Below are 25,898 nucleotides of genomic sequence, written 5' to 3' on the forward strand. Positions count from 1 at the left end.
ATCAAAATGGCTTGATTTGAACTCCATTGGTTGTATTGAGAGTTTATTCTCATTCTGTACCAAAAAAAAAAAAAAATCTTATGAATAAGGAATGTATCTACCAAAATCGTCACCAAAAATCTTGGATTAAATGAAGTATAAAAAATGTTTAGAAGCTCATTATAATTTCTTTGCATTTGCAGTTATTTGGAAGCATAATGCTTGTGCCTTAGTTTTGACAAAGAATACACTTTTTGAAAATAGGGAACAATATTTCTTTTATTTGCATGATTAAAAACATGTTGTTAGAATAGAATATATTCATATGCTAAACTAACTTTTGAAAAACAAAGTGATAGATTGTAGAGCTCTAAAAGAAATGTTGATATTTTCTAGTAAATAAGTTAGATGTATTTAATCTTTCTCTTTAAATTTTGAACTTATTTCATATATTAGAGAACCAAATTTCTAACTTGTAATTCCCATGTTTTTATGGAATTTATTCTTAGGGAAGTTAGGTGATGAAGATGGTTATTAAAATCTATAAATGGAGGAGATCTACTTTGGCTGAAACACTACTGAGACAGTTTAAAGTAACAGTTAAAAATTAAATAATTTAAGTAAACAATTTAAACAATTTGAGTAAACAATTTAAAGTAACACTATTAACCTGCAAAACCCAGGTCATTTTTGTCACAATAGTCTATATTGAGGTTTTGTAAGAAAATACTTTTGAAAAGAAAGACCTATACGATGTAATGTACAAATGTTTTTGGTAGTTTAAGGGGGATTTTATGTGAAATTTGCACAATGCTTTTTCACATGTAATACATAGAGTATTAAAAATGATTGCGCACACACACACTCTCCAAATAAATAAATAAACTTAAAAACAAACTAGTCTCTGATCAACTGAGCAAATAATAACAGATTCTAATATATAAATGCAATCACTAGAGGAAAGGGCTAGATTTCATGTAACTTTTATTAACATAAGTAGATTGTGAGAATTCTATCAGTCTAAACAAGAGAAATGCAATGTTTCTTTTGTCTTCCTTATTTTCACAGTTCTGAAATGCTTGCAATTCTGTACCACCAGGTTTCCGTGAATCCCCTACTCAGATATAGTTTAATTTTTGAGTACTTACCAGGTATTTAAAAAATGCAATTGAGTACTTACCAGGTGTTTAAAAAATGCAATTAGTCTTTTGTTTTAAGGTTTCAAGTTTTTATTTAAATTTGAAGCTGTAATCATCAAGACAGTATGGTACTGGCACAAAAACAGACACATAGATCAATGGAACAGAATAGAAAACCCAGAAATGGACTCACAACTATATGGTCAACTAATCTTTGACAAAGTGATTAGTTTTTTAAATAATAGTTCAGAGAAAACTAATTAGTGGTAGGAGATCACACAAAATATGTTTCTTCCTTCCTCCCTCCCTTCCTTCCTTCCTTGCTTCCTTCCTTCCTTTCTTTCCAGTGAAGAGAATATACTTTGGTTTGAAAAATAAACTCAAAACATTTATTGATGCCATCCTATTCAGTGTTGTATTGTCATGAATTGAGCAGGAGTGAGAGTGTACTAACAAAATAATCAAACGTATTTCATGGAGATAGTTGTAGTCAGTTTGTATTCGTAATTGGCATGTCTTTTTCATTACCCTTGAGTCTTATATCTTGCATAAGTAAACAGACATTTTCTTGTATTTTGCATGATTTTTCTTTCTATTGGAAGAATACATTTCTGCAACAACTTAAAGATTTCTTGAAAGTGAAATATTTTTTAAAGCTTACTAAGCTCCTTCTGATATTGCTATTTTGCTAAAAATCTTTGGGAACTTGGCTTTGACAATGAAAAATAGAAGACAAATAGCCTTCCGTACTGAAACATCTTTTTCATTTGTCATTTATTTTTTTCTTGACATTTAATAAGTTTTCCTTCTAATTAGTTATTATTTTGATAATATTGTAAGGAGATAATTCTTAGACTTTCATTACTTGATATTATTGTAATAGTTGATGGTTCATCCCTGCTCATGTCCTCTGCTCTTAATTTTGCTTATAAAGCACCATTCTCTTCATTTGTGTGTATGTAACAATAAAATATGCTTCCGCAATGAGTATATTGGCTATTTTTTTTTTACATTTCAAAATTTTTTTTCAAGTTTTTATTTAAATTGCAATTGGTTAACACACAGTGTTATATTAATGTCAGGTGTATAATATAGTGATTCAGCACATATACACTACCTAGTGATCATCATGACAAGTGCATTCCTTAATCCTCATCACCTGTTTAATCCATCTCTCTACCCCTCCCCTTTGGTAACCATCCATTTGTTCTCTATAATTAAGAGTCTGTTTCTTGATTTCTCTCTCTCTCTCTTTTCCCCCTATGATCATTTGCTTTGTTTCTTAAATTCCATATATGAGTGAAATCATATGGTATTTGTCTTTCTCTGACTGACTTATTTCATTTAGCATTATACTCTCCAGCTCCGCCCATGCATCGCAAATGGCAAGATTTCATTATTTTTTTATAACCAAATAATATTCCATCATTTATATATACTAGAGTATATATTCCGTTCTGAATTTCATTCAGAATTGTGATGCCTCCAGCTTGGCTTTTCTTTTTCAAGATTGCTTGGCTATTTGGGTCTTTTGTGGTTTCATACAATTTTAAGATTGTTCTAGTTCTGTAAAAGTTGCTGTTGGTATTTTCATAGGGAATGCATTAAATGTGTAGATTGCTTTGGGTAGTATAGACATTTTAACAATATTTGTTCTTCCAATCCATGAACGTGGGCTGTTTTTCCACTTCTTTGTGTTATCCTCAATTTCTTTCATCAGTGTATTATAGTTTTTAAAGTACAGGTCTTTTACCTCTTTGGTTAGGTATATTCTGAGGTATCTTATTTTGGGTGCACTTGTAAATGGGATTTTTTTTAAATTTCTTTTTCTACTGCTTCATTATTGGCGTATAGAAATGCAATGGATTTTTGTACATTGATTTTGTATCCTGTAACTTGGCTGAATTCGTTTATCACTTCTAGTAATTTTTGGGTGGAGTCTTTCAGGTTTTCTATATATATAGTATCATATCATCTGCAAATAGTGAACGTTTTACTTTTTCCTTACTGATTTGGATCCCATTTATTTATTTTTGTTGTCTGAGTGCTGTGGCTAGGACTTCTAGTATTATGTTGAATAAAAGTGAAGAGAGTACACATGCTTGTCTTATTCCTGACCTTTGGAGGAAAGCCCCCCCGCTTTTTCCCATTAAAGATGATGTTGGCTGTGGGGTTTTCATATATAGCCTTTATTATGTTGAAGCATGTTGCCTCCAAATCAACTTTGTTGAGGGTTTTTATCATGGGTCGATATTGTACTTTGTCAAATGCTTTTTCTGAATGTGTTGAAATCATCATATGGTTCTTATCCTTTCTCTTATTGATGTGATGTATCATGTTGATGGATTTGAAAATATTGAACCATACTTGCAGGCCAGGAATAAATCTCATTTGATTGTGGTGATTTTTTTAATGTATTGTTGGATTTTGTTGAGGAGTTTTGCATCTATGTTCATTAGGGATATTGGCCTGTGATTCTCTTTTTTAGCAGTGTCTTTATCTGGTTTTGATGTCAGGGTAATGAGCATATTGGCTTTTAAGTCATTGAATAAACATATATTAAGTGCCTCCTGTATGACACATACTGTGGTGGAAACTAAACACTCCATTGAAACTTAGAAGAGAAGTGGTCTTTATTCTGAGTTTATTGAAATAGGATTTTTAAATATAATTAAAGCACAGTGCACTGTAAACTTTTTTTTATTTTGACAGTGAGTTCAATATCTTCAGAAAACATGTGTCACATTTCCTATCAAACAAAAACTATATTCATCCCTATTTTTGATGAGCTAATGCTGCTTCAAATAAATTAAACTCGTTATTGTGTTGAAGTAAAAAGAACACAAAACTCTAAAATGAGATTTTAATCTTATACTTTGAAATAGCTGTTTAAAATATGTAAGGAAGTATAACAAATATACTCAAAAGCAACTAAAATAAAATAGATTGGCTATAAGTCCAAACTTTATGTCATTTATGTCAAGTAATAGAAATTTCTTCCAGGGTGAAGAGTAATGTGCAAAGGCAAAATGGCACAGAGGGATTATTTTGACATTACAGTAATTCCATTAAAAAAAAAAGTGTAGTCAAGTCTCCTGTGGGTATTAGAAAGACACTAAAGATGGAGTGTATATATTCATGGGGGTTGCATTCTCGTATTGTAATTCTACTATTATTGTTCTCTATAGTATTTCCATTTTTTGATAATTTTCTACTCTTTTTTTTTAAATTTTTTTTAACGTTTTATTTATTTCTGAGACAGAGAGAGACAGAGCATGAACGGGGGAGGGTCAGAGAGAGAGGGAGACACAGAATCTGAAGCAGGCTCCAGGCTTTGAGCTGTCAGCACAGAGCCTGACGCGGGGCTTGAACTCGCGGACTGCGAGATCATGACCTGAGCCGAAGTCGGACGCTTAACCTACTGAGCCACCCAGGCGCCCCGATAATTTTCTACTCTTAAGAAAGGCAATCTGATTGACTCAACCCAGTCATAATTTTCTCCTCTTGGTTCAGGTATTCCTACCTTTTCCTCCAATCCTTGGTTTGGTTGGGAGGTGGGGGAGACTTGAAGGTCACATCTTGTTTTGAGTTGCCCTTCTAAAATTTTTTTTAATGTCTATTTATTTTTGAGAGAGAGAGAAAGAGCACAAGCAGGGGAGGGGCAGAGAGAGAGGGAGACACAGAATCCAATGCAGGCTCCAGGCTCTGAGCTGTCAGCACAGAGCCTGATGCGGGGCTCAAACCTGTGAGGTGTGAAATCATGACCTGAGCTGAAGTCAGACGCTTAACCGACTGAGCCACCCAGGCACCCCTAAGTTGCCCTTCTAAAAGATGAGGGTATGACATGTGAAGTGAGAATGAGAAGTTTTAAAGGATAAGAAAAATTATTAATAGGTTCGTATCAATAAAAATTATCTCATAATATAAGGTATATCACAGACAGTTATTAGTGTATATAATCTATTTTTTCTTTTTTTGCCTTTTAAACAGAATCCATTATTTATAACATGAAGATTAAATAAAATATTAAATTAAGAAATACATAGGGCTTTTTCATGTTTATTTATTTATTTTGAGAGTGAGAGAGATAGAACATGTACATGCTCAGGTTGGGGAGAGGCAGAGAGAGAGAGAGGGAGAGAGAATATCAAGTAGGCTCTGTGCTGTTAGTGCAGAGCCTGACATGACTCAGGGCTTGATCTCACAGACCACAAGATCATTACCTGAGCCCAAATCAAGAGTTGGATGCATAACCAACTGAGCCACCCAGGCGCTCCAATGAATTCATGGTTTTGACTTAGGTATTTGTTAACTTTTGACACAATAATGCTGCATAATAAGAAGCCACAAAATCTCAAAGGCTTACAGCAATACACATTTATTCTTGTGCACCTGAAGGTTGGCTACAGTTGGGCTGATCTAGGCTGGGCTCGGCTGGGAAGCTCTGCTTCAGACTCTCCAAGTGTCTCAGCTGAGACTTCTCAACCCAATGTACGTTGTTTTCCTTCTGGTACTCATGGACTAGCAGGGACATATTGTTTTCTAGTGACCATGACAGAGTTACAAGAGAGCAAACATGTTTCAAATTTTAAATATTCCATTGACCAAAACAATTGATCATTGTGGATGATCTCAAAACCAAGAAGCAGGGAGAGAAAGCCCACCTTTAATGGAAGGGGCTGTGAAGTCGCTTATAGGGAGGGGTGAAGAATCAGGATCAGTGATTCAATCTACCATGGCTTGTATCATTAATATAAATCAAACTACTTTTCTGTTTTTCAGCAGTCTGAACAGACGTGATTTATATTTTATAAGATTTGATATCTATCTACTGGGGACAAAAACAAAAGTTAAGAAAAAAACAGTGGAATATTTTTATTTGTTTTATATGACATTTCCCTTTTGATGTATGTCTACCACATTCAGAGTCACATCTATTGAAAAGTGTACTACAGGATGCTTTTGCAGGGTGTTTGTTTTGAAGGATAGTATAAAAATTTCCATAAGTTTCATATGCAACCGCACATATTTTAACTTGATCTTTTATTCTGCATTTACTTTTGGGCGTTCTTAAGAATCTGTTAAAATTCTGAAATTATGCGGTATTGATTTCAGGAAAAGTTGAAGTGGTTACACATGATTGCCTCTGCCTTAAAAGAAATCCTTATTTGGTTCTAATTTGAACAATATTGAAAGCACAACAAAACTAGCTTTCTATTATGTCACCACACATTTATAGAGTTATGGAAAGCATTTTGTTTCAAGAATGGAGTTAACTATGTCTTGTCCGCACTTCTAGCCATTCTTGTCATTTCTGGCTACTCTCCAAGCCTGCCTGTTACTCATACAGATTTCTTTCCTAGTTAGAAATGCATTGAAATCCCAGGAACATATGCTGCTGACTGCTAGAAGAGTTTTAGCGATGAGAGATTAATGTAATTGCTTTTGTTTGAGAAATATAATTGGTCACAGTTACATACATGTAGCTTATATGAGAAATATGCTTTGTTTTAAAACTCATTATGTTTATTTTTACTTTGCTTTTAAAAGTAAACTAAAAAGAATCTAAAATGTGCATGCTTCCTTCTTTCCTCATATTCCAGAAAACATGGAATAGAAACAGTACTAATTTGTGTGAAATAAACACACAAGTATCTAAATATACACATAATTTAAATTTAAGGGATAAAGTTTAAAATGACAAAATATTTGCTGGCCTACAATTCCAAAAAGAAGAGTCTTTTAATTCCCACATTAAGTGTCATTTCCTCAAATATTGTCATTACATCACGTTTGTTTTACTAAAGTGTTTTCTGTAAAACAACATAGTAAAAAAGTATTTAGTATGTATTAGGTAACATGAGGGTTTTTATCTTCTAGTAAATGCAATAGTTTTTTCAATTTTTTGTCATTCTAAAGAGAAACTATACATAAATACATAGATTTACTTTCTGATGGTTTCTGAAACTTCAGTAGAGTTTGGGGCTGCAACAGACCTGTGTCCTCAAGAGTTTGTGGTTCACTTGTACATGCTGAGGGAGGTGGCTTTGCCAGGTTTCCCTAAAAGGTCACACCTAGCCCCTGCCAATCTTTCATGGCAGGGAATCATAGGTCTTTTCTCCAAACTTTGATTTCTCCCTTTTCCTTGCAGATTTCAGTTTCCAAAGTTTAGAAATACCATCAAGATGAGAGAATATGCTGTTGTTACAGCTCCCACAGACTGTTTTGAATTTGGTCGATTATGCGTTATAAATAAATAACTACCTAAAAACATTGTTCACAGAATATGATTAGACCTTGCATACCTACATAGTCCAAACATTACATTCCGGACATTTAGGACTTTTAAATGTAAACTGTTCTTTGCTAGGGCCTTCTCATAACTAAAATATGAGTCAGTTGCAAACCATAATAGAGTTTGGCTCTGCAACATGATGAAGTGTTCTGCATGTAGTGAGACATTTTCACCCAGGCTCATGGCAGCAGAATTCCCAGTGGTCACCCCAAAATAGGGAAAGAAATGAAGAATCAAACTGAAGGAACTCAACAAACCTGGCACCATCCTTTCATGGCAATACAGCTTTTTATTGTTGTTAAGAAATGAAAGTACTTAGAGTTTAACCCCATGAGTGATAGTTACAAGTGCATGTTGAGTTTTCTCTTTCCTGATTACTGAATTTTGCTCTGAACTTGAAATTTTAAGTAGGCGTAGATAGGGGCATCTGGGTAGCTCAGTTGGTTAATCTGTCTGACTCTTAATTTCAGCTCAGGTCATGATCTCATGGTTCATGAGGGCAGGTCCCAGGTTGGGGCCTGCGCTGATAGTGCAAAGTCATCTTGGGATTCTCTCTCTGTCCCTCCCCGGCTCGTGCATGTGCGCGGGCACACAAAATAAATAGATTGAAAAAAATAAAAAGGCGTAGGTATATGTTCTACCAAATGAAATTATGTGGTTAGTTCAGCAAGAAAATGAATGTAGAATGTCAAACTTCCTGCTGCAATTTAATTAGAACTTCTGCTATATAATCTCAGTATAGACTTTGTCATAAATTTACTAAATAAAACTTTGTTATTCGAAGCCTGTGCAGCATGCAAAATGTGTCAATCCCATTGAATTAAATGAATCATGTAGTATTTGGTTTCAACTGAAGACAGAACATGTGAAACTATTGCCAAACATTTAAAATACATATTTGATTATTGACTTGAGCCATGGTTTTGATATTTTTATCCTGATGTTTTTCCTCTAATGAATGCTGTGCTCAAGTCCCATGTTTAATATCAAGTCCCAGAATATTCCTTTCCACACACCACCCTGATGCGGTGACAGCAAGTTGTCCCTCAGCACCGAGCCTGTCACTGCACTGAGAGCAAACTCCTACTCCACACACAGCCTCATCTCAGGCAGGAAAGGTGGAGTTTTCCTTTTCAGGGTCAAAGGAAGTGACAGGCCAGGCGTGATGGCTGTACTGGTCGTGGTGTGGATTTCAGCTTGGTTAATTTGCTTTCAATTTCAACTCCTCACTTGAGCCTACAGAAAATTAAGTGGTAGGTCTCAGCATCTTGTTTCACTCTGATGAAATAAAAATTGTTTGGAGTGTAAGATTAGACTTCTTTCCCCAGTGAATTTAGGTAGCACCTACATAATATAAACTAGGACATCATTTAGTGAAGTGTTATTTGAGTGACATTATAATAACCTATTAAGGGTAATGCACATTTGAATGAGCTTTTAGTTACCCTTTCATGTTTACTTATGACTTGTGTGGCGTTCAGTGTAGCATTTCTAAAGTAGTGATGAACATGGATTAAATTTTACATTCCAGCCTCCCAGCTGGGAGATTTTTTGAACAAAACATACATGAGATGTCTGTCTGAGGCTCCTTTAATTTTATCATCCTGAATGTGAAGTTATTGAATTATCATGCCATAGGATTTCATATCATAAAATTTACACATAATGGCATGACAGTCATAAAAGAACTAGGAAATCAATTGGGGGATGCTCAGGTGGCTCAGTTGGTGAAGCCTCCGACTTCGGCTCGGGTCATGATCTCATGGTGTGTGTGTTCAAGCCCCGTGTCAGGTTCTGTGCTGACAGCTCAGAGTCTGGAGCTTGCTTCGGATCCTTTGTCTCCCTCTCTCTCTGTCCCTCCCCTGCTCATACTCTGTTTCTTTCTCTCAAAGATGAATAAACATTAAAAAAAATGTTAATGAACAAGGAAATCAATAGGATTGGATTGGTTCCAAAAATCACTGAGATAGAAGACAACTTTGATCAATACACTTTCATATACCAGTAGTATACCTATTTCATTAAATATGCTGAACTTAGTACTCTAATAAAAATGTAAAAAAAACTTAGATAATTGTTAGGCATGGGTAAGGTGTAAGAATGGAAAATGAGCAAGATAATTCTTGCTCCCAAAAGCTCAGTTTAAAAGACACTAATCTGAGCAATATAAATGATCTTTGGTGACATGAAGAGATTTTTCAATGACCAATTTCTTTAATACACACATTTATTAAAGAAATCAGAGCAACAAAGTACGATTATTAAAATAATATTTTTTGGCAGAACTGTTAATTAAAAGGTGTATTGAAATGCAGTCTTTATGGTATTATCATAATATCTTTGGAAGTCTTATATGTGATCTCTAAGTATTATTTTTGGTACAATGCTTTGTCAGGGTTTATGCTATCTAGGTAACAGTATTACTTGAGGAGTTTAATTTTGGGGTGTCAGTCCCACATAGATTAAAAGACAATAATGTAAATATTTTGTCACTAAAAAACAAGTAATCAAGTACTATTTTCCTTGATACATCTTCTTTTACTGTTTTATAGTTTTGTGTACTTTATAGTGTCCATCTCACTAACAATTTAGATTTTAGTCATTTCTGGAAATGAATATTTATGATTGCATCTTTTAAGAAAAAGAAACAAATTCTTTGTAGACATTTTAACAACAGTAACTTTTGCTGATATCTATAGAGAATTTAGCTAGTTTCTTTACTTGTAATATATACCCACCATCTTTCTGCTCAATGATCAATAGTTTCAGTGGCATTGATAAAACAAACCTTCCCAGAATATTTTCCCTTACTGTAAATATGAAGAAACTTAAAAATTAAAAAAATGTGGATTAAATAGTACTTGTAGACAATCATGTATTAATTTCTTCAAAGTCATTTTCTTATATTTGTCAAATGCATATTTTGTTTGAAAGATCACTGTCTTCGTGCACAGATTAGAAGCTTTGGTCTAAGGCATATTCAGTCTGCATTCTGATTCTGGCTCTCTCCACAGGTCTCTGGAAGAATCACTGGGCTACAATTAGCAGGCTGACCTTGTTTTGCTTAGATAAATGAGTTACTATTTCAATGCCTTACTTTTGATTCTCTATAAAATAAAGGAGAGAGCCATGATGATATTTAATATTCCTCCTAAAATTTTAACACATCTACTTGCAAATAAGTGGATTTCTGAACTTTTAGTGAACTATGAACTCTACAACTTCCCAAAAGGAAAAAAAAAAAGATTGTTTTTCATTCTTATTTACAAAGAACCATTTTATGTAGGTTGAAGGAAGGTTTTGAATTGAAAAAAATGTTTTATGTTTTCATCCTGATTCATTAATAACCACTTTATTTAGCTTGCAAGAAGTTATGAATTGAAGAAAAAAAAATTTAATTGTTGTTGATATAGTGACCTCAGTGAAATTATTGATTTAACTGGAGAATCAGTTCATAAAGGACCTTGCTATTTTAATCAATTCCTTAGCCTTGACCGTAACATATTATCTTCATAATACCATTTTGAATCAGTGAAATGGCATGTTTTGTAGTTATATCCCCACATATGTAATGATTTGATAATTGATATTGCTAATTAATGATTACCCGTTGATTATGTAGTTGTATGCTGATTTATTCACTTAAAAACTTAAAAATGAATCCCCAAGATATAATATTATTCTTGATGCACTGTACAATAAAATTATAGCCTGCATACTACAGAAAAAAAAATCAGAGGAAACCATTGTACTCATTTCATAGCAGCTCTTTACACAGTAAGTTTTTTTTGTTTGTTTGTTTTTAAGTACCTATTTATTCAGCAAGCTGAATTATCAAGGTCTCTTCCTTTAGCATAAAGAAGTTTGGTGACAATACTTAAAGCCATATTTTTATATAAGTTTTAACTTTATTAAGCTACCAAAAGGCAGGCTATTTTTAAATTAATTGGTCATTAGTCCCCTTAATCTCAGTCATGTTTTTGTTTCTGAATATAATCATCCATTTACCAGGGTTTCGCTCCTAAGGATCAGGTGTCTCAACCAAGAAAGTCACTATTCTGAAGGACTTTAAATGGTTGAACAGAGGTGGTGTCAGAAGACAATACCTATGGTTCAACCATTAGCTGCAGCTGATGTTTTGTTATGAAGAAGTCAACCATAAAGTTACAACTGCCCTTGTAATTGTAGCAGGTGAAACCACATATGTTTCTGAAACACCAGCTATCTAAGCACAAAGGTCAGCATTTGATAGGCAGGCATAAAATATGCAAGTGCCTTATCTTCCTGGTGTAATGTTTCTTTAATCATTAAGGATAAATTTTCACAAACTTTCATAATACATACCTTGAACATACCACCTGGACTTAAATTATCGAAGCTGTTATAAGTTTTTGTTTTGTTTTTATTTTAAATATGGCTACTTGTGAAGGGAATTTTCTGAGTTCAAAATGTGGTCTTATTTTATTTTATTTTATTTTATTTTATTTTATTTTATTTTACTTTATTATTTTATTTTATTTTCCTTCATTTTATTTTTCAAAATGAATATTTAATGCAATTATTTTGATTGTTTCAGGTTTAAACAAATGTAAGGATAAATGTAAACACTAAAGGGGCAAATACTAGCTTCTGTGCAGTAGTTCTTGGTTTGTCTTTTAAGAGAATGGAATGTATTTTTTAACATACACATGTTTTTGGGGTGCCTGGGTGGCTCAGATGGTTAAGCGACCAACTCTTTTTTTTTATTTAATTTTTTTTAGTGTTGATTTATTTTTGAAATAGAGAGACAGAGAGTGAGTGGGGGAGGGACAGAGAGAGAGGGAGAGACAGAATCTGAAGCAGGCTCCAGGCTCCGAGCTGTCAGCATGAAGCCTGATGTGGGGCTCAAACCCATTAACAGCAAGATCATGACCTGAGCCAAAGTTGGACACTTAACTGACGGAGCCACCCAGGCGCATCAAGTGACCAGATCTTGATTTCAGCTCAGGTCCTGATCTCACAGTTCATGAGATTAAGCCCTGGCTGGAGCTCTGCAGTGACAGCTCAGAGCCTGCTTGGGATTCTCTCTCTCACTCTCTCTCTCTGTCCCTCTCTGTCTGTGTTCTCTCTCTCAAAACAAAACAATAAACTTTGGGGAAAAAAGATATAAGCATGTTTTTTAGCTTAGGAACAATATTTTAAAATCTCAGAATTTTAAAATAAAATAAACCACTAATAGTCACTGTCTACTATTAAAGTGATCTGGTTTGCACAGAAAGAAGTTTTTAAAAATTATAAAGTCTTCAATCTTGTTTCCCAATATCTTCTGTAAACTTTTAATTTTTGATTCCTGTGTTTTGTATAATAACATTTCAAAACAAATTTTATTGAATCTTAGTCCAAAGAAGGCAAGACTCTTAGGTTGGTGGCAGACCCAAGAGTGAGCCAAGCACGTGTTAGAGTTTGGAGTCATCAGAAGGATGGTAACTGCCAAGGGCAAGATGGCAGACAGCTCAAAGAATTATCCTAGATGTGGGAGATAAACCTTTTGGAATCAAGATACCAACAGTGTGTTTTCCCAGGGATAACTATAAATGTTTCTATTTGTACATATTTCTATTATCAAACTCTACTTCTTCCCTGCAAGAGATGTGATCTGTCTTGTTTTCTTCTGTATTTCTAGTGACTAACATATGTCTGTTATGTGATAGGTTTTAAAATATAGAATGGATAAATACTGGAATCAGTGACAATCTCATAGGCAAGCAGGGTTCATAGTCCTGAAATTCTTGGTTGGTAGAAACATGCTACAAGGGATCAGGAAAAGTGAATGGATTGCAGGAAAAGACCTACCTGAGCTAAGGAGTTCATACCTCTCTTTCTACATAAATCATTACCCCAGGCTATTGAGAGAGCTTAGAAAAACCATGCCAAAAGCTTTTTAGGAATATCTAAGGTATTGTGGAATAGCAAAGAGATACTGGACAATTAAGAGAAATATCCATATTTCCACCCCCCAGCCTGAGAAAGAAATATGGAGGTCTTACCTTTTTGGTTAGCAAGCTGACACTGATTTTAGGAAAAACGATAGCCTGACTTATTAAATGGGTGCTATGTGATATCCAAAAAATAACCATTGCATATATCAGAATACAATGATGAAATGTTCTAAATCTGTTTTTATAATTGGCTGATTATAGATATATTCAGAAATGTTTAATTTTGAACTCATTAATATTGAACTAAATTTATTCTTTCTAGTAAAATGGGAAAGGTCTTTCTTTACCTGCACTTGATCTTAGCCAAAAGGCCAAGAAGCGATAGGTCTTTCTTTACCTGAAATGATTGAGTTGGACAAAATTTCATAGAGCATGCATGATCAAAGACTTCTAGAGCTGTATATAGGAATCAGTAATACAGTCTTATTTCTTCTTAAAATTTGACAGAGAGAGATTTGTTGGCTGACCCAAGATTATATGGCTAGTTAGTTCATATGTAAGTGATTCAGATTCCAGATATAAATAATATGCACATTTATGAAAATGTATTTGTATAGCTGTGACATACTTTTCAAATATGATTCATTGTGTTTACTGAACATACACACCTACACATGAGAGAGACAGGTTTGTCTAACAGTAGAGAAAACTTATGTGCTAGCTCTGTGTCATTGGGTAATTAGTTAACCTCTTTAACTCTAATTTCTCTAATGAGAAGATAGTAGTATTTTCCTCAAAGGCTCTTTCGAAGATTTTTAAAAATGTGTGTGTGTGTGTGTGTACATGTATAATTTAAAACTATGTCTTGCACATATGTTAGTTATTTTGTAATAACTATTAAAATATAGAAAGGTGTTCAATTTATGCACTCACCATTTATAATGAGTGTAATGAGTAAGGTACCTTTCTGGAATACCCAACATGCTTCTAGTGCATGGTACTGTTTCCTGATGCATCTTTGATGTCATATTTAATTGGTGCCAATATGGATTATCCTTACTCTCAGTTTAGTGTTCTTCCCTAAACACACACACACACACACACACACACACACACACACACACTCATATACACTTACATAAACATACACTCATATATGCACATTCTCGCACAAATACACTTAGAAAACTCTCTCTCTCTCTCTCCCTCTCTCTCTCTCTCTCTCTCTCACACACACACACACACACACACAATCATACACAAGGTTGGCATCTTGGTTTACAATTAGATTCAGTCATAATATTATAGATGAAAGACAATTTAGAATTGAAAAAAATTCTATTAAGCTAAAAAGTCAGAGTTAAGTTATGAGGTATTTTGGTTAGTAACCTCTTATTCTTCGTTTATTTTCCTACAGTATTTTGAGTACTGTGCACACATATAATGTGAAGATAATTATTAATTTCTAAAGAACATTGATGATTATGTTTTTGGATGACCATTGGGTCATTTATTCTTAAATTCACATTTTCAGGCTTTTGAAATACATATATGCATATGTATGTCAAAGCTCTTCCTACATGAAAACTTTGTACATATTCAATATGTTTCAGAGATGAACAGTAACTTGTATTTTTTGAATTTGGCTTTTAGGACCTGAAATTCTGATTTATTAAGTCAATTTCTCAAAGTCTCTCCTTAGCTCTACAGAACTCTGAGGTCTGTGGTCACAACTTGAAAACCAAGAATAACTTTTTCAAAAATATTTTTAAGCTTGATTTATTTATTTTGAGAGAGAGAGAGAGAGAGAGCACATTGCATCAGGGGAGGGGCAGAGAGGCGGAGGAGAGAATCCTAAGCAGGCTCCACGGTGCTGGTGTGGAGCTGGATGCAGGACTCAAACTCATGAACTGTGAGATCATGACCTGAACTGAAACCGTGAGTTGTTTGCTTAACCAACTGAGCCACCCAGGTGCCCCAAGATTAATTTCTTATTAACTACTTCCCTCTGGCCTAAGCATTTTGCTGGCTTCATTGAAGTCTAGTCATCATAAAATGCTCTAAGACATATAGTATTATCTCAGTTTTAAGATGAGGAGACTGAGACCCAGATAAATTAAGCACTCAGGTTTATCCAACTAACTAATAAGTTGGGGAGCCCGAATCTGAATTTCAGTTTTTCTAATTTGAAAATCCAGGTTATTTACAAATGTGCAAGGCAGTTGGACCTTGGCTGCAGTTGTACATACTGTGGACCTTTTCTTTAAAGGAAGTGGTATAGAGTATGATGTGAGCCCAAACTAGAAGTGCCACATTTCTAACCACTGAGACTGCCTGTTTCAACAATACCCTGGACTAATTTGAGCCATTTGTTACGATCAAAACTCTCCTATTAAAAGGTGCGACTAGAGGCATAATAATTCTCTACTACTTAATTTGTATATTGTTTCTTGGGGAGGGAGTTATTTTTATCATTTGCTCATCCATTTATTCATCTAGCTCTGCTCTATTACCCATTCATTCCTTTTCGGAGAATAAGGACAGTCTCCGTCTACCCCATCTCTACCTCTTCCCAGAAAAAAAAAAAATCAAAATTCTTTTGCTCTCTTCTCTCTCTTCATATTCGTCTCCATCACTCTTAGATCTGATGGAGTTTTTACCGTGGAACTATAAAAGATGACATTTCATCCCATGAGAAAAATGCCTTGGTTATATCCGAGCTAAATGGATGGATGGATTTTTCTCCATGACTTAATTTTGTGACCCAACTGGGGAAACTTGCAGTTTTATTAGCAGCTGTCTTCCCTTACTTATCAGATATTCAGCTTTTAGCACCTAGCTCAAAAGAGAAAACACATGGTTTGAAGCTATTATTTAGACTTCACAAGTCTTTGCTTCTAAACAATTTTTTCCTAGAGAGGGAAACAAATAACTCTGACTAGGATCTTTCAAACAAAGCTGTTAATATTTGCCATCTACATAAACACGACATCAGAAAGGAATGATTATTTAGCTTTAGTCACATTAAAAAGTGCTGGCAGTAGTGGAAAGGGAAAGAAAAGAAGATGAGTGTATTTTTCTTCCCCACAGGTTGGGAGTTGATTTTAAAGGGGAAAGTGCTGAGGGTTTCTTAAAACAAAATGTGAACTTCTTTGTTTCCCCCAGACATTGCCAATATATAAACATTTCAGGAGGAAATTCTACACCTCATTTGTGTCAGGCGACATTTCATGGTTGAATGGCAGACGGTCCAAAGTCTGGGCAGTTCTTCAGTGGTGCACAAATTGGGATTAAATCAGCAGTTGATCAGTGGGCCTTTTCTAGTATAAACTCCAAGGCAACCCTTTGAAATGAGTTTTACTTGGATTTTATATTTTTTATAAGGATTTCATAGCTTTCTCTAGGGTATTTTCGTTGTTTGGATGTTCTATATAAAAATTCTGTTCTTTTTGGAAGGCCTACCTAGCTAGTGGGCTCTTAGTATACATTTTAATTAGCACCTTGAAGACATGTGGGGCTTTCATGCGCTATTTATTTCTCTCCTTGTAGGTTGAAATAACGCTTCAAGATATTAATGATAATCCACCAGTATTTCCAACAGACATGCTGGACCTTACTGTGGAGGAGAACATCGGAGATGGCTCTAAGATTATGCAACTGACAGCCATGGATGCTGATGAGGTAACTCAGAGCCTGAATTCATTTTGAAATCTAATATCCCAGTGACCTACCAAGTTTCTACTATATATTGACCACTTTTTTAAAGTTTTTTTAAATGTTTATTTATTTTTGAGAGAGAGAGACAGAGCGTGAGCAGAGGAGGGGCAGAGAGCTGTCAGCACAGAGCCCAACACGGGGCTCGAACTCACGACCTGTGAGATCATGACCTGAGCAGAAAACAGATACTTAACCGACTGAGCCACCCAGGCGCCCCTATTGACCATTTTTAATACCTAATAATTAAGGTTAAGCATCGTGTACTCTTTTTCAAAGAATATTAATTGTTGAAATGTGATATAAGAAGGCTAAGATAGAGACTACCAGGAGGTAATTTTCCTTTCATCAGTAATTCATTTTTCAGTTAGTTTCTGGTTGCACTTTAGATTTCTTAGCCAAATTATTTTAATTTCACAAATAGTAAAAATATCAAACAGCCATATTTTTTATGCCTTTATCATTCCAATTTGCTATCCTAGCAGCTAAGGATTGAACTTTTATTTGTATTTGTCAAAAAGCTGATTATTTAAAATTAAAACATTTAAAAAACACTATTATGTAGTGTTTCACTTAATTTGCATATATCTATAAAACAAAATATACGATTTAATAATAGCCTTATACATTTTAAAGAAATTATCTAGGCAAGCTAACGATTTTTCAAATCTGTTAATAAACAGAAATTTCTTATCTAGTAGTAAATGTAAAATTTGGGAACACAATTTAGATTACTGTCTTCTATATTTATATTTCAAGTTTAGCTAGTTAATTACCATGCTCCAAATGGCATAACAACTTATAAAATTTGTAATTTATCTTTTTCCTGTGAAAAAAGCCCATTGCTTGCTTTCTCCTTCTTGCTAGGTAAAGAAATTGATTAATGTGATGGTGTTGTGGAAAGAGAGATAACCTTCCCAGACACCAGTATCACCTTTCACCTTGAGCTAACCCCAACACAAACCAGAGTATTCAATTTTTTTTGCCCTCAATTAAACTTCAGAAGTATCTTCAAACTTGATTTTTGATCTAAGAGTAAGATCTCCATAAATTTATTTCTTTAACTTTAAAAGGTTAATAAATAAAAAAGAGACTAATTTAACAGCTAATAGAGAAATGTAATGATGTAGTTTCTTTATAAATTTTGCCAAAATCTAAGGAAAAGTAAGCAAAAAAAAAAGCATAAATATTTAGATAATTGTAGTTTTCTATTTAAAAAGATTTGGTGTTTTAAGTTCAGTATATTCTACTCAATTTTATAAAATGTTAAACAACAAAAACTCAACAAGTAAAATTAGAATTAAATTGGCTTCATTCAATGATTCATGAATCAGGCAGTGTCTCATCTAGCAGGAGAAAGGAACTCCAACAAGCTGTAGAAAAGAAAAAGTTTTTAAAGGCTGAATGGGGTGGAAAAATGAAATTCTTAGCAATGGATGCATTGTTTTGAGCAAGGTCACCTTCCTAAAGGGAACAGAGGGATCTATTGCTCCTATTACCTCACCAGTGAGGTCCAAGGAGAATGACTAGGTAATTCCATTTGGACTTGGTAAAAGTTACATTTCTAGGGAAGTTGAAACTGCAGTTAGATTAAGTATTACAGTCTCAGTTCATTGCCATGAGATTTAGCATAAGCAACTCCATTTTGGGACAGCTGTCTCCTTTCTACCAATTCCTTTCTTTTGATTCGACTCTCAGTTAACTGCAAAATATGATCAAAATTTAAGGCATCAGCACCACTCACAGATCCCACTCAGTTGTTCCTACAGCTTTTGTCAGTCCTCTGTGTGGCATTCATAGGTCATGACACTTTTTTTTTTTTTTTTTTTTTTTTTTTTTTTGCTTAATCTCTGTGAAGCCCATGACTTCAGGTTATAATTTTAAGTTGTTCATTCTCTTCATTCCTTTTCTGATGTTCCAGTCTTACTTAGAGAGATCATTTGCTTGGTTACTAGCAGTGCCAAACATGCATTTAAAACTCTTCAGAGAATACAATGTGCCAGGGAGATTACTATGATTATTACATGCAAGATAATTTCTAATGTTTAGAAATTACTTCATAGCTTGGTCCCCAAAACCAAGCCAATCAAAATTAAATAAGTAAAAGAAAGACCCTGCTGAAGGAGTCACCTTTCTAAGAGGCAAGTGTCTTGCTCAGTGATTTTATGTAACTGAGTTTCCATTTCTCCAAAAGTGTGCAGCAGATGATATTAGCCACAGCACAGACTTTGCTCAGCTAAAAAATATTCAAGGGACCAACTTTGTTCAGAGAGTCTAAGGACTTTTGTTGGGCAGCTATTGTCTTTGCAGACTGTATAGTACTTTCAAGAGTCAGGGAAAGGTTTCTAATCACAGCCTCATTTATATTTGCTCCCAACCAGGGAAGTATGGCCCTGCAAAAAGAAGTGAATCCTGAATCATTAATTCTTTCTGGTAGTTCCTTTCCAGCTCAACAGTATAAATCTAGGGGAGCTGACCAGTGAAGTGTCTTTGTGGATAGTTAGGAACACAGTTAGATAACCTAAGAGTCATTGCCTGGCTATGCACCAGCTACTTAGGCATTCATAGGTCCAAGGAGAATGATAACCACCATAGAGAAAAGACAGATATTATAGGGGCATAAACCATTCTTGATAAGGTGACACTGTTAATGGACAATAATGGACACAGAGGAGCTTTTAATGACAAATCCAGCAGCCTAAGAGGCAAAGTCTCCCTTCCTTAGCAATGGCCTGTGAAATACTGATGATGGCATTATTTTTCTAGGCTAATGTCAGATTAAATGAAAGAAAAAAAGAGAGTTTTATGTTTAGTTGGAATGTGAAGTCTTGATCTGGCATCTTGGGAAGAAGCCATCTACCTTGATGTTGGCTATTTCTCTTCCTAGTCAATTTGACTTTGGAGGTCTCCTGCATTTGCGCAAGACCAGTTGTCAAGTGGAGTTTTCTTTAATGTGAGTTATTTATCTGCAAGTCCCTGGAGTGTGGCTGCCATCTGGGTAGTGAGAAGGACCTGATACAGTCTTTCCCAAGGAGTTTGAAGGGAAGTCTCATTTCTTAACAAGTCTAAATCAGAAGGATGAGAGAGAATTGGAAATGTTACTTTGGTAAATTGTAGCCAGATATTTGAGGAAGCTACAATGCAGGATCTAGTATTTACATGTGTATAACAAAACCTCAAACACAATTAATAGTCTAGAATCTAATCCAATAGAATCTAGAATCCAATATCTACAAAAATGCAAACATATTTTTCTTTCTACAGTTACTCCCATTTTTAAAAGATAATTGAAGTAAAACTAATTTGTTTGCATATTTACATAAGTGCATTATTTATGATTATTTACATAAGTGCAACCAAAATAGCGGTTGCCCATATAAGCTATTCTTTTTAAAATTTATTTATTTATTTTGAGAGAGAGAGAGAGAGAGTTCACACCAGTTGGGGAGGGGCAGAGAGAGAGAGAGAGAGAGAGAGAGAAATAATCCCAAGCAGGTCAACGCAGAGCCCAATGCAGGGCTCAAACTCACAAACCATGAGATCATGACCCAAGCCAAAATCAAGAGTCAGATACTTAACCAACTGAGCCACACAGGTGCTCTGACCATATAAGATCTTTTTTAAGATTAATTTGCTGAAACCTTGGAAGCAAGGTACAAAGATAATTTTCCAAGGGGATATCTTGACTCCATAAAGTCAACCTAGTTCCTTAAAACTGATCATATCTGAATCTACACACATCTCTCTCAAATATGACATTCTAGTAAAAGCCTTGACTAGACTATTTCCTATTATGACTATTTCCAATTATGTCCTGTTAAAAGAGAATGGATCCTCATTGAATTTATGCAAACAAATAACAATATTGCATGAAACAATTATATTGCCAGAAAAATAGTTTCTGAATTCTGGAGAGATCAGGTAGGGAGAAAAAGCAGACGTTTCATCTTTATTTACAAAGGTATACTTTACCAATCTGCTCTAGGCCATAGTAAAAAAGAAAAGCAAAATAAGAAAATTAAAGAAAAGAAAAAAGTTTTCTTATATCTATTAAAACAAAACACTAAAGAACTGGCAATGTTTTAAACAAAAGTCATGAAGAATTATGATCATCCTCCTTAGTTCATTCAGTTCCATGTAATTAATACTTGTTCTAATTGAATCTAGTTTTTTTTTTCATTAGCTCTGGAAATTCTTACCCATTTTTTTTTTTATTTTAAATTTATCAGAAATCAGTATTTTAGAATACTTTCCACAAGTCTTCTTAAAAATTAAACACTTTTGCCAAAGCATCAGAATGAAATAACTGTCTATAAATCACAAAAGACTTAAAAATGGCTGTGATTAAAATCTGGTGAGAGGTCACTACAATGTAATTCACAAAGAAATATGCTTATTTCTATGTGTAAAATATTAAATGTAATTTTAATATAATAACTAGCATTATGACTGAAAACATTCCAAGACATATTATATTTCCAGGAATTTTATATTATTTCTGGAACACTTATAACATATATCTATACAAATATAGCATTAAAAATTCTTTAGTATTATTTCTTATTTGACAATAATTTAACATATCAATTAAACTTAATTACTTTAATATATTTTTATAAGGAGAGAGATTGTATCTTTTGAGATATTTCAGGGACCCTCTTGAAAATCCCAAAGTAATTCAAGGTCAAAAAGACTTTGTTTAGAATTTTATTTCGGGGAAGTTTGTCAAAAAATATCAAAAAGGTTTTAAGATACTTGGGCAATTAAGACTATGTGTCACTATGAAATAATATTCAGTTATTTATTTAACCAGTGACAATTGAAGACTTCATAAGCAAATATAGAAGACCTCATGGTTCTGAAAAAAATTTAATTCTTTTAATATTGAGAGTCCTAGGTTTCAGTAACCAAAAACTTGATAAAAACAACATGGGAAATTATTTTGACAGAACATAGAATTCTTGTTTTTTTTAGGCATGTTACTTTGAACAGTAAGGAAAATTCTTTTTATAATCACTTATCAAGAATAGACCACTGGACCAAGAAAATTTTGTCTTTTTAACAGACAGGAAACAAAATTCTTTTTTTTAAAGTTTATTTATTTATTTTGAGAGATACAGCACAAGTGGGGGATGGAGCAGAAGAGAGGGAGATAGAGAATCCTAAGCAGTCTCCTCACTGTCAGTGAGCCCAACAGGGAGCTTGAACTCATGAAACTGTGAGATCATGACCTGAGCTGAAACCAAGAATTAGATGCTTAACGAACTGAGTCACCCAGATGCCCCCAGAAAACAAAATTTTAATTTTGCACCAGCTTACTTTTGATATTAGAACTCAGTTGCTTAATTAAATTCATTCCAATCTTAACCAGTGTTGATCACACATGAAATTCCTTTCTCTTGTTTTTAGTAGTTTTAGTTACATATATTAGAATTTATAATGCTTAGAAGTCTTTGATTTCTAATGAAAACTAAGAAGTAAGCAATTATAAACTGTCTTTTAGATTAGCATTCTATGGTTTAGCAGATTTACACTTTTTATAATTTCTAGAAACATGTACTTCCTCAGAAAATTTCTCAACACAGCATAAACATGTTCACTAATAGACCTAATTATCTTTAGTTTCTCTGTAAAAGGAAGCTGAAAGTGGATAAGCTCATGTTCAATAACTAATGTTTTAGTATTTTGCCTTATTTGGAAATGATCTGGATATTCAACGAATATAACTTGACTCATCATTTAACTTAACCAAGTAAAACTTTAAGGTTTCAGGTTACCAAAACGATTTGAGGAAACTAAAAAAATTACCTAAAACTTTTTATACTACTTATATCTATTTTATTTACCATTTCTTAACAATTACATTTAGATTACTGATGAAAATTTCATCATGACAAGTTATTTTTATTGCTGACAAATTTTATAAGGCAGATAACATGACCTTATTTGATTAATAAATCCAAGTAAAATAAAATTTGCATGACTGTATTATATTCAATGTTGAAAAGTCTAAGGACCTGTATATTTTAATTAACCAACAAACTTGAATTAGCTTTATTACTGAATATTTTCCTAGATCACATGGATTTGAAAAGCATTTGAGTCAGTTTTCATTGTATTTTTGAATTCTTTATGAATATTAAATTTGTATAAGCACATATTTGCTTAAGTCAAAGAAATATAGCTTTGTTCACAAACTAATTTTAATAATACTATCTGGAGGTAAAGGTGGTGGAATTCTCTACTCCCAGATGGTATTATTAAAATTAAGTTTAATATATATTATACATATATACTCACACAAATATAGAGAAAAAGACACATTATAGCTTCTATATACTTAAAATTTCCCATTAGTTCAAAATCTAAATGACCTTCTCTCCCTTTTTTATTCTGATAAGAATTACCTCCCCAAAGTTTATACATTAACACTTACATGTCAAAGGCACAGTGAAAATGAGAGTTTAAGATAAATAGGGGATTCTTTGGGATGGGTTAAAAAGAGTAAGTGAACCTTCAACTGTCTCTAGAGCTACATTTTTAGTTCTGCAAAGATTTGTGAGATAAGGACAGTTGCTCTCAATTCTTCAAAGAATTGGATTGCAACTTAAATGACATCATAGGTTGATTTACCCATAAATTCTTTTACAAGGGCTTTAGAAGGGTTTTCTTTCCTTCTGGATTCATAGTTTTATTTTAGTGTAGGGGAGAAGGCCTAAAAAAAGTTCTTTCAGGCCCTACAATTTGGCCAATTTCTGACCACAGAACTACTTTGTAGTTTTTAGCTGGAACAAACAGTAAATATTTCTGGCAGTATTGAATAACCCCTGGGAATGAAGAGGCATCCCCGAAGAGGATGCATAAGATATTTTGTTTTCCTCCTTATACTGGGCACTACAGACAGAGATCTGGGAGAGCTGACTCTGGCAAGAATTCTTACTCTTAGCTGGCTTCCACCAGTTTTTCCAGGATCCATCTGTAGCATTTTACCAGAATTTGGCAAGGTTTTTCATTATTTTAATTTAGGTTTTCCCTTGGCTGTTTAAGAGAAAAACAGCAGTTTACCAGAAAATCCCTCAGAGTTCCATCAACTTTGGGAGATCCCCATTAGCAAAGAGCCCTCCTTCAAGAGTAGACATGTGGTGTCTTTAGGGTCATTAACTTGGCATACTTTTGCTTTTGCTTGAGGGAATTCAGACACAGGATTACTAGAATGAGTACTCAAATAAAGGAGAATAGAGGGAAGCAGTGAGACTTACATCAACCTTATTTTTGTTGTTGTCGCTTTGTTTTGTTTTTAGGTACCTTTTGTATCTTGAATTTTTCATTAACCTTTTGCAACAAATCTTTTAATGAAGCTATTTTGGAATTTGGAGACTTTTGGAGGTTTTTTGTATGCCAATTAAATAGGTATTCCATTCTGTTTCTTTGATTTGGGAGTCTTAGCTTTTAAACACACTTCTTAAATGATCTTACCTAATTGGAACATTCCTCATAATGGCCACTGTAATTCTAGGTTATAATTACTTCGAGGGCTGGCAGCAGTTTGCCGGGACCCTAGCTGCAAAGGGGGTTTAACCCACATTTTTTTGTCCAGCCATATCTAGCTGGCTAATTGGGTGTGACCCACTTATCTGCCCCACCATATCTTGGGGCTCCCAGAGTGACAGATACCAAGCCAAGTTCTCAGAACACAAAACAAGCTTAAGAGGATTTTGCTATTTTTGTAGATGGTTATTTCTTCCAGGATCATAGTTCTTAGACATAAAATAAACAGGTGTGCCGGAAAGTAGCAGAAACTCTTTAGATTTTAGACATCCCACTTTATTATAATTACTTTTTTCAGCTAAGCTTTTGGGTCTCTCGGAGCCAAACTAATACCTAAAGGGGATGTGGCTCTGGGTTGGTGACTGTGCAGTGTTTTACAGTGTACCTCATTGCATGGAAATTTGCTTGAGATTAGCAGATGGCTTAGTGTCCTTCTAACTCATTCCATGACCAACTTATTCTAACAGACGAGTCTTTGATTTAGGTGGTAAGCATATACAATAAATAGCTTTTAAGTGCTTGACCCATGCCCACCAATTTTTGCAGCTTTTTGGCCTCTGAGATCCCTGTTAACAATAACTTTTATCTACACAAAACAAGACAAACATGTGCCTCCTAACATGCCAGCAGCAATCAGATGTTACTGCAGACTGGCCAAGAGAAGGCCAGGAAATTATTAGCAAATGTATTGTTTTAGGCAAGGTCACCTTCCTGAGGGGAGCAGAAAGGGTCTATTGGGTGGATTATCTCACTAGCCCTGACCAGGTAATTCCATGTTGACTGGTTAAAAGTTAAATTCCTCAAGGAGTTGAAACTGCAAATAGATTAAGTATTAAGTCTTGGTTTGTTAACATAGGGCTTAGCACAAGGGACTCTATTTTGGGCCTGCTATATCCTTTTTAACAATTAAGAATTTTTCTTTCCTAATTCCAGCTACCTTAAAAGTTATGTGACTATATTATTATTTATAGCTATGATATATCAGCTATTATTTAGTAAATACTTCATTTTCTTAAAACTCTTCATTGATAATATATATTTGGCTAGCTCAATTCATAAAATTTGATTAACTTTTATTTAGAAAAGTAGTAAACCTATGATCCAGCAATTGCACTAGTAGCTATTTACCCAAAGAATACAAAAAGACTAATTCAAAGGGATACATGCCTCCCAATGTTTATAGCAGCATTATCAACAATAGTCAAATTATGGAAAGACCCCAAATGTCCATCAACTGATGAATGGACAAAGAAGATGTGTGTGTGTGTGTGTACATACATACACAATGGAATATTAGCCAGCCAT

At 34.1% G+C, this 25,898-nt stretch overlaps 1 protein-coding gene across 1 annotated transcript in view; it reads left to right on the forward strand.

The window, feature by feature from the left end:
- The window catches only part of FAT4 (FAT atypical cadherin 4), a 180,762-nt gene that overhangs the window by 59,732 nt on the left and 95,132 nt on the right, over nt 1–25,898 (forward strand). The window contains exon 2 of the mRNA XM_060654229.3: nt 16,881–17,012. Coding sequence (XP_060510212.3) covers nt 16,881–17,012 — 132 coding nt within the window. The remainder of the gene's footprint in view (nt 1–16,880; nt 17,013–25,898) is intronic.

This window comes from Panthera onca, chromosome B1, assembly GCF_046562875.1.
Source record: "Panthera onca isolate mPanOnc1 chromosome B1, mPanOnc1 haplotype 2, whole genome shotgun sequence".
Lineage (NCBI taxonomy): Eukaryota > Metazoa > Chordata > Mammalia > Carnivora > Felidae > Panthera > Panthera onca.